The sequence below is a fragment of the Schistocerca piceifrons genome, chromosome X, assembly GCF_021461385.2.
Source record: "Schistocerca piceifrons isolate TAMUIC-IGC-003096 chromosome X, iqSchPice1.1, whole genome shotgun sequence".
Lineage (NCBI taxonomy): Eukaryota > Metazoa > Arthropoda > Insecta > Orthoptera > Acrididae > Schistocerca > Schistocerca piceifrons.
This window is the reverse complement of record NC_060149.1, coordinates 825,195,135-825,204,953: the sequence shown is the minus strand read 5'-3', so window position 1 is coordinate 825,204,953 and position 9,819 is coordinate 825,195,135. Positions and strand designations below refer to the sequence as shown.

The following is a 9,819-nucleotide window of genomic DNA, read 5'->3' as shown; positions in this document are numbered from 1 at the left end:
GTCTTCTAATGTTTTCGAAAATAAAAACTGGGGCACTTATGATGTAGGCATCTCATTGAGTAAAGTTTCATTCAGAAGTTATTTGACTGCCTTCACTATTATAGAGATACTTGGTAAATTCAGGGATTCGCACATACTACCATTGCTTGTAGGGTAAAACTGCAATAAATGTGTATCAATGGCATATGAACAGACAGATATTGCAAAATTCTCTAAATATGTGTGACTTGCACAGGCAGTCATCAAGTGAAGCAGGTGTTGTCCTGTTTCTGCTGAGGAACAGAAAATTCAGGAGCTTAAGGTACTGATAAATATTTTCTAGTGTGAAGCTAAGAAACCATTCACAGCACTGCAGTGTCGAGGATTTGCTACTTTTTTTGCAGCGGCTATCAAGAAATTTATTAATAGAACTAGTTTATCCTTATTACGACTTGGCAATTATATAATCACTTCACAGGAAATGAGTTTCATTAAATACTGATTAACAAGATGTTTGCGACTTCCAAACCCATTAGAGAGCATAAAATCACTATAATAAATATTTATTTTATGTATAGCAGCCACGATTAAGGAATGCATGAAATTCTAATCCTTGTTGTCAAGACCAGACGTTGTGCCTACTGTCTCTTCTTTTCTGCTTAACAAATAATATTTACAGGTTCCACGCTGTAATTCGTATCACTGACATATTTAGAAAACCAAAATTCTTATTTAACTGTGATACTTTTATCTTGACACATGAATGACAATGCAGTAACCCACATTAAAAAATTAATTAAATGAAGAACCACGCATTTTTGTTCACGTATACAGTGAAATGTGTGCTAGTGTACATTTTGCAGCAAGTACTTAGTCTGACTTGGAAAACAGTGTCATGAGTCTTTGGCTCTTGTTTCTATGGTTTTGCACAAAACAGAGGTGATTTAGGAAATAAAATGTCAGATAATAATGGGTAACAATGAGTATTTACTCAGCACCAAGTTACACATTTTTCTTGTTGAACAGGGTGAAATCACATAATGCAAAATTTCAATATTTGTTCTTTTGTAACAGCAAATGTGACAAAAATATAATTTAATTTAATTTAATTGTGACTGTGGCAGTGGTTTAAGTTACTGTTTATGAGTTGATAAGGGCACAAACCATCATCTTCCTTTAGTACTGATAAACATGGTAGTTCTCAAAGCATGTAAAATCATTTCGAGCTCTCACAATTTAACATTAGCTTTTCTTACAACAACATTACCCAATTCAATGTTTCACAAAGTCTTTGTAATTTTTATAAAAGATGTGCTGCAGCAGCTTTACCAGATATGTCCCAATCTTAATCCATCTTAACATACACACAGTTCACCTTAAATTACATCAGTCCATGCTTTAAATGACTTATGTTACCCACATCTATATCAAGGCATTGCACTGATAAACATGTGAGATTTATTATTCCCACACAAACTATGCCATTATTTCAAGGAAACGGAAATAATTAGAGTAATAATCACAAAATGAAAGTTTGGCTTTCATGTCCAGCATTTATCCTAAGTACGATCAAACATTGACTTTCACAATCAACGGTGATAAAATAGACCATGTTTGAAACAGTTTGGCATACTTAACAACCCACCGTTGGTCAACATTTTGGTCTCAGTCTTAGTAATGTTCAAAATGATATGCTTATTAAAACACTATACAAACAAAATCTTGGTGTTTAACTTGGCAGTATTGCTTCTTTCCTAGTTCCATCTTCATCAGGACTATTCACCATGTAATAGCTCTAACACTTCCACAACATTAAGCAACCATTATCACTCACAAAGAGACATTACATATCTTACCACAAACAAAATTGATATAAAAAAAAAGCTAACACCAAGGTTTTCTATTTCACCTGCAGGAATTATTATATTGGTTTGCATCAGATGATGATGATGATGATGATGATGATGATGATGATGATGAGGAGGAGGAGGAGGATGGGGATGAGGATGAGGAGCAGAAGGAGGAAAGTGAAGAAATATCAAACTGTAAAACCATTATCCATTGCCTAACATACGCATGCATGCGCGCGCACACGCATGCACTCTCTCTCACACACACATACACACACACTTGCACATACTCTGAATAGGGCACATACTGTTTACATACAAATATTGTCAGGTTATTTTCTAAATATTTCTAAAATATCACCCACAATGTATGAAGATGATGTATAGTTTTCCTGAATCACACTCCATTATCAGAGATCATGCTTTCTATAAAATTTTTGAGCCTCTTTTGTATGCACAATATATTGTTAATGACTTCCCAAATGGATACACAGTTACCTGCTCATATTCAGATATAGTGGAGAGATCATGGATCAGTAAAATACAGCATATTGATTGCTGTTAGAATGACAACGCAATTCAGGAGTCTTTACAAATAAATATCCAAAATGCTATATGGAATGTGTGCTTGAAGTACTCCATATGGTGTGCAGAATGGTTTTAATTTTTTTCACAAGACTGCATTTTTTTTCTATCATCAGCAAACCAATCTTTTTACTACTTCATAATTTCAAACAATTGCACAAGTAAAAAAGAAAGTTGTATGTCACACAATTTTTAAATTAGAAATATTTAAATAATACATACAAAATACTAGAAACATAATACTGTTCACAAAGTATGTCACATACTGTAACAAAACACTAAATGAGATTATGTACCTTTTTTAAAAAAAATAAAAGCAAAGTAATGGAATTCTCAAATGAGATTAGGATAAATCTAAACCATTAACTGAACAAAATCTGCCATGTAATTAAAGCTTCCTGACTTAGTCATTGAAGTACAAGCCACAAAAGTATTGAGAAACAAAATAAAAATTATTAAAAATTAAATAGACTATTATTACTTTCACAGGTACAAAAAAGAACATCATCTCGACAGCATTTCAACCATTCACATAGTAAAAATTACTGTCAGTTACTATCACATACTCAGAAATTTGATTCATTTCATGACTGGTAGTAATACTAACTGAACAAATACTTTTGAAAATCACTTTCAGTCAAAATTCACAACATTTCATGAAAATGTTAAAACAACATCACCCAATTAAGCAGACGAAGACAGAAACTATATGACATCACAACAAATTTTTAATCTGGTAGCTTTTGTATTTCATTTAATAGAAAATATTTTTTATAGCATTTAAAAAAAAACCTCCTCTGTTTTGCAGTAGTTGGTCATGGGATGAGTCACAACCTGTTACTAAACAAATTGCAATCTTAGAATAGTGTTGACTTTAATGATTCATATATCAATTTTCATTACAGACTCTGCATTAAAATCAGGATCAAAACTACCACTTTGGATATCAACTTCTTAAACTACAATAAAGGAAGGTTTAAAAGGGCAGTGTTCACCAAATCTAGGAATAGTATCTTGGCTGACCAGTGTAAAGAGTTGTTGGCCATATTTTGATCTCACTTAGACCATCCATTATATAAGCAGCAGTCAAATGAAAACTGAACACCTGCCAAAACATGCAGTCCATGCAACAGGTGGCCCACTGCTGTTAGGTTTTGATACCGTCACCACTGTGGTAGGTGAACGGCATAGTGTCACATCATAGATGCATGTAGTTGTTGAGTTACGACCTTTGATGCTGGCACACTGGTCTAGCTTTTTGTACAGCTGTTGTAGTATCGCATGGCTAGTGCCTAAGATCTGACTATCCTTCAGACTGCTGTGTAGCAAACATGGCCTGCATACTTAATCACTCACTCAATGGAATCCAGCAATCACACTCCTTGGGTGGGGAACCACAATCGGATGATGGCTACACTTCAGTGATTTGACTGAGAAAGACTGCAACAGGCTCCATACAGCCTGGACCTTTCACCATGTTATTTTCACGTTTTTGGCAACCTGAAGACAGACATGTAAGGACATTGGTTTCAGTCTGATGAGGAAGCACAAGAGTGGATGCAACTGTAGATCTGTCAACGGCCAATCATGCTCTATGAAACAGGAATTGATTGTCTCATCTACCTGTTTTGAATGGAAACATTCTGTGGTTATGTTCTGACAAGTGTTTGGTTTTCATTTGCCTGCCCATTAACAAAAATGGTGGCACCACATTTCTGTTTTTCCTACCTGCCATTAAAAACAAAGGCATGGAAAGTTACTTTTGCTAACATGTTTTCCTCATATGTAGGTTCTATGTATGGGAAGAAACAATTTTGAGAAGCAAAGAATAATGTCCTATTAATAGCTGTCTACAATTTCTTTGTTAGAATTCTTTTCAGTTTGGGAATATCTCACACCTTCTAATTTATTTATTTATTTTTATATGAGTGATGGCATACATACTGAGACAGTAAAACTGAGACTGTTTCAAAACATAACAAAAAAGTTTTTGAGCGAAGCAAGTGACTCAAATGTGCATGACCACCATCACTATCTACAGACACTATAAAAACTTTAAGCAAATGAGCATTAATTCATTATCAATTAAACATTTTTACGATTTTCATAGATGAGACAGCAGCATGAATGGTTCTGCATAATCAGTATTGCATATACTGAGAAGCTTCTCATAGCCAAATATTTATTTCATATTCAATACCGATGTAGAAGATAAACAAGACAATATCGCAGTTAGTAACTGTGACTGACATAGACCTCTCATGTTTGATTAATGATAGATAACATTCAGGATTGTACCTTATTGGATGCAACACATAATTTTCAAATGGAAAAGAGGATATGTGACACAAAAAAAGACACATGACAAAAACAATGGTGCCTTTCATTTGAGTATGGCTTTATTTATTCTTGAGTTATGACTGATGTTTCTTTCTTACAGCTGATGAGGTTAACAAAAGCCTAATGCATTGAGATTGTCCTGATATCAGGAGAAAGGAGCATCCATGTTCTTCTAGCAGATTTCACTCAATGTTACTCAGACAGACCACCAATTACCTGCAGTATGGTGGTGACATGTCTTGCAAAATTCCATTAAACTGGCTCTGTCACAGCTGAACCAAAAACTAGACAGTCAAAAGTGGCTCTGGATGAAGCAACATCAAACACTGTTCCGGCATCTTTCAGTAAGAATTCAAAGCATAGAGCTCACCATATCTTGCAAGAAACTGGGGTCAGCTGTAAATAGCACCCTTACAAAATGCATGTGTTACAACATCTCATTGAGGACAAACCACATCATAGGAATTGGTTTGCAGAATGGGTGACATGTGAGCTGGATGAAAACTGCCATTTCTCCTATGACATACTGTTTACAGATGTAGCTATTTCTATTCAGCTATTTCTGATGCTGGTTAGGTGTCAACCCTCACTGGAGGGATCCATTGAAGGTGAATGGTGCATTGAAAGTGATTCTTTGGTATGAAATATGGAGTTCTCATATTATTGATTTCTTCTTCATTCAGGGTACACTAACAGTACCCCATTATTTGCAGTTGTTACCTGAGGATGTGTTGCCATTGTTGCTGTCTAAAGATGGGACATTTCCAACTTTCTTATAGCATGCTGATGCCTCATCTCGCTACAGTCTAGCTGTCCAGGCATACCCAGATATAAAGTTTTCAAGGGAAGGATACGACATAGAGATCCATGGCGTGTCCACCATGCTTCCTGAATTTAAGCACATCAGATTTCTCTCTTTGGGACATGTGAATGCAATTGTGTATGTGGTAAGGATCAGAAAACTTGAATGTATTGTTGATACTTGTTTTCACATTCTAGTACTTGTGTTGGGTGAAGCAGATTACAACCACCTTATAATGTGCTGACAACACTTTGTGTACATCGTGTGGCCTTCTTGCATTATCACCAGTATTTGCCTTGTTCTATACAAAATGTGGCAAAATTTGAGAATGAATCAAGCTATGTTCAAATGAAAGACACCACTATTTTTTTGATGTAATTACCGATCAGTTTGACATATCACATGCCCTCTTTCCATTCGAAAATTACAAGTTGTACCCAAGACGGCGGCTTCCAAAATGGCACCATGTTGGTAACATAACCTTGCAGGTTTTTGTCCTTTCCCATTTCACACAAATTGACTTTAAATTTAAATTTATGTGCCCATTTTTCATTTATAAGGATGGTTCCAGTCTTATTGACCACCTTGCACTTTTCTGTGGTGGGTGAGTAAGAAGTGAGATCAGCTTAACTGAGTTAAGGGAACTCTGGAATGCACAGGCATAACCAATTATCAGGAGTGGTTCAGCACAGGGTGTCAAATCTGCTGCAAACTGTGACGCAGACAATGAAGATAAATGTAGAATGAGGGAATGGGAAAGAACAGCAGATTAAAAAGGAATGCACACATTACAGATATGAATATACGATGTAAGTCACTATGGGATTATGATGATTTGTGTGTTTATACGTGTGGCACGAAACATTTGAGAACCACATATTTCATGTGATTTTCTTTGCATTCTTTCTGTATTATTCTCTCTCATTCCCTTTTTTCCAAAAGCATTTACACCATAGGTCACCAACTTCTCACATTAAATTGATTTTGCACAGACTTATTTCATGTACAGGTTGTTTAAACTTATCTACTTAATTTTTTCTCCATCACATTTACCATTACTGGCTCATCTTGGCTTTGACTTTGCCATACTACATATTCAGAACAAACTTATATACACACATGCAAATTTATTTATTTTCCTTTTCAGTTAATAGCTATTAAAAATGGACCCATTTTCTCAATTTTAGGAGCAGACTAAACTACGCAGTAATAGGATATCTCAGAAATTCACTTAACTGTTCAGTCTTGATCATGTCTCACTTAAGTGACAATTAGGTACAAACACTTAAGCACTTTGATTAAAACACAGTAAGTTTATTTATGCTTTCATGACTGTTAAATAATCTGTTATCCACTAGATAAAATTTCATTTCTTTTGGGACATAAATAAATTGAAGCATAATAAAGGATAACATTGCACATGTATGCCAATAAAATACCAATCTGCAGCAACAGCTAACGCTAATGTTAATGTACTTTAACAATTACGATAGCTCACCAGCAATAAAAAGCACACATACCAGCCTAAAAAATACGGAAAATTATGGTGTGGATAACATATTAACTCACAGTCTTTCAGTACAGCTGTAACAATTAAGTGAAAAACATATGTGCATCCCTTATCTGCATTACAGTCCATAGCTACACAGCCATAAGTTATAATACATTTATTACACACGATAAAAACACAATACTGTTAAAAATCCATATGTGAGTAGCAACTGGAAATTTACAAAACACACACACACACGCAGACAGACACACAGACAGACAGACAGAACTCTTACTTCTATTATAGTTCAAAAATTTGTGTCTGCACAACACTGTGTGTCATTATGTAGTTTCTGTCTTAACACAGCAAAACATAAGGTTTAATATGATGACTGTCCTTGGTCATGAAATTCTCACAACAATTAACTCTATCATTTGTAAAAGTGTTGCCACAGAACTGGAATAATGATTTACACACCTCTTTAACTGAAGATGAACATGTTTGTTTGGGATGACAGTCTCACCAATGGCAACGTCAAACTGCAGTACACACACAACCTAAACCTCAGAAGATTAACTGGACCATACACTAAAATTTCCATACATGAAACTTCAGTGATGCTGAAAATACTTCCAAATATGGAAACTTTATTTACATAGATTTTAAATTTATCAAAAACAGAAACACATACACTTCTGTTTTGGCATTGAAAGACTAGCTCAGTTTTTCAACTGTACATACAGATGATGCTACATTTGTTCCATTTACAAGAGTCTTTGGTGACACAGTCAATGTTTCCTCACTTTTGTGATCACTGTCAGTTGCATGAATGTCCGCAACAGGATTAATAACAGTATATACAATATTCCTACTGTTCACACCAGACATTTTATTTGTGCCTATCTCTGGAACACTACAGCTGGAGTTAGCCACTGAATTACTGGCATGAGTTGATAAGTGTTCAACACTATTTAGAGATGAGATGTTTGTTTTTTTCTGTTCCAAGAAAGTAGCTGGACTTAATGTAACTTCATTATTATGAGAAGAGCCTGCACTTATTAGACTGCTAATATTGTTTTTTCTCTCATCAACACTGTAGATCTTTGACACAATAGGCCTTCTAGTCCTTCTGTTTTCATCTGACACAGCAGAATCACAGACAACTTCCTTTGTTATAGGTGGCCACAGAAAATCGTGTTTTAAATGCTCCTCAACTAAAAGGTACAATTTGGAAGATTTGTTCTTTCGTGGTAATTCATACCTCAGTTTCTGTATAAATATGTGATCAACAATGAAATATTCAAGGAATGCAGACACAACAAAATTTGTAAGAGCCAGTATCAGCATCAACACCCTATATTTCATGTCAGGGGGGAGCATTAGCTCAAACGAGTCTCTCAGCCATTCAAACGGCCATAAAATCAGATAAACTGTGAACCCAGTCAAAACAACAAATGTCAACAAAAAGCCTACATTACAAAAAATAAATTTTCTGTATGGGGCACCTTTTGAGAAAATAAGAGCTAGTATTATGTACTGAAAGCTTGAAACAGCAAAGAGAGCATAGTTTTCATAACACTCAACACTGCCATCCTCGTCTTCTCTCACACTTGAATTGAATGGCTCAAACCATGGTGCTTGCTGAATAATAAAAAATGATGCACTCTGGAAAGCTGTAACAGTGATTGCTTGTGTTACAAGTGAAAGTACACAAGAAAAGGAAACCAGAGAAAGAACTGGGGGTTGTTTAAATAATGGACCTTCATAAGCTTCTGATCTCCCAAAGAAGAATGCAAAAGTTGTTATAATGAAAAGATCAATATACAAATACTCAATATCTGTCAAGTTACTATCAATTGAATACAGTATCATAACAGACACAAACTGAGTTAAGCTATATGCAGCCATGTACTTAAAGATACCGAAGGAAGTAACCAATGCAGCACGTCCTTCTCTTATCAAGTTAGGTACGCAGGAAATGTTTGCTTCTTTTGATGTGAATGGTGACGCAACTGATGATTCTGCCTCAGAAAGTGATATGCCTGCATGAGCTGCTTTCAGGGCTCCACAGTCATTGGCACCATCTCCACACATGGCTACACATACACATAAAAAAGGAAAGAAATAAAATATGCTCTGCTAATAAATTTAACAAAAATTTAAAACTATTTTTAAACTACACATAAACACCACACTAACAGTTCTCTTAATTAAATTTCACAGAATCCTTGTGAAACATAAATATGTACTGAACTGAAGTAAATTTCTCAATGCCACACTTACTCTGCTATTTAAAGACACACACACTTTTTATTTGTGTTCAGTGCCTACATAACACCAAAATCGTTTGGGTGTGGCATTCAATGGTGAGGTTATTTTTGCTCTAACTAAAATAGTCTAAGGAGTACATCGCTAAAATGGGAAAAGTTTAAAAAAGTATAATATATAAACTCAAGTAAAATCAAACTCACTCTTTCTCGTTTTTCACTCCCATACATCTGAACCTTCACAATATCAGTCACACTACACAAAGTGAAAAGCAGTTGTAGTTCAAGAGGTCTGGCTAGCTAACTGTTATAAAAAAACAGATTGGATAAGCAGTCTATCCTGATAACACATTACAAACTTCTCCATATCAATTAGTCTCTACCCTCTTGTCTGAATATAAGACACAATTCAGTGCACTGGCTGCAGCTTATTGTCTGCCACTTCCAGTAGCCCTCCAGCTCACTGTACTTCAACAGAATGAAAAAAAAGCACAAAATGGGGCA

The 9,819-nt window shown here is 35.2% G+C and overlaps 1 protein-coding gene across 2 annotated transcripts in view; it reads right to left on the bottom strand.

Moving 5' to 3' along the window:
- Window positions 1–958: 958 nt before the first annotated feature.
- LOC124721089 (polyamine-transporting ATPase 13A3-like) overlaps window positions 959–9,819 on the bottom strand; it is a 191,568-nt gene continuing 182,707 nt past the window's right edge. For both annotated transcript variants that reach the window (XM_047245900.1, XM_047245901.1), the window contains one exon: window positions 959–9,144. In XM_047245900.1, coding sequence (XP_047101856.1) covers window positions 7,763–9,144 — 1,382 coding nt within the window. In that variant the 3' untranslated portion in view covers window positions 959–7,762. The remainder of the gene's footprint in view (window positions 9,145–9,819) is intronic.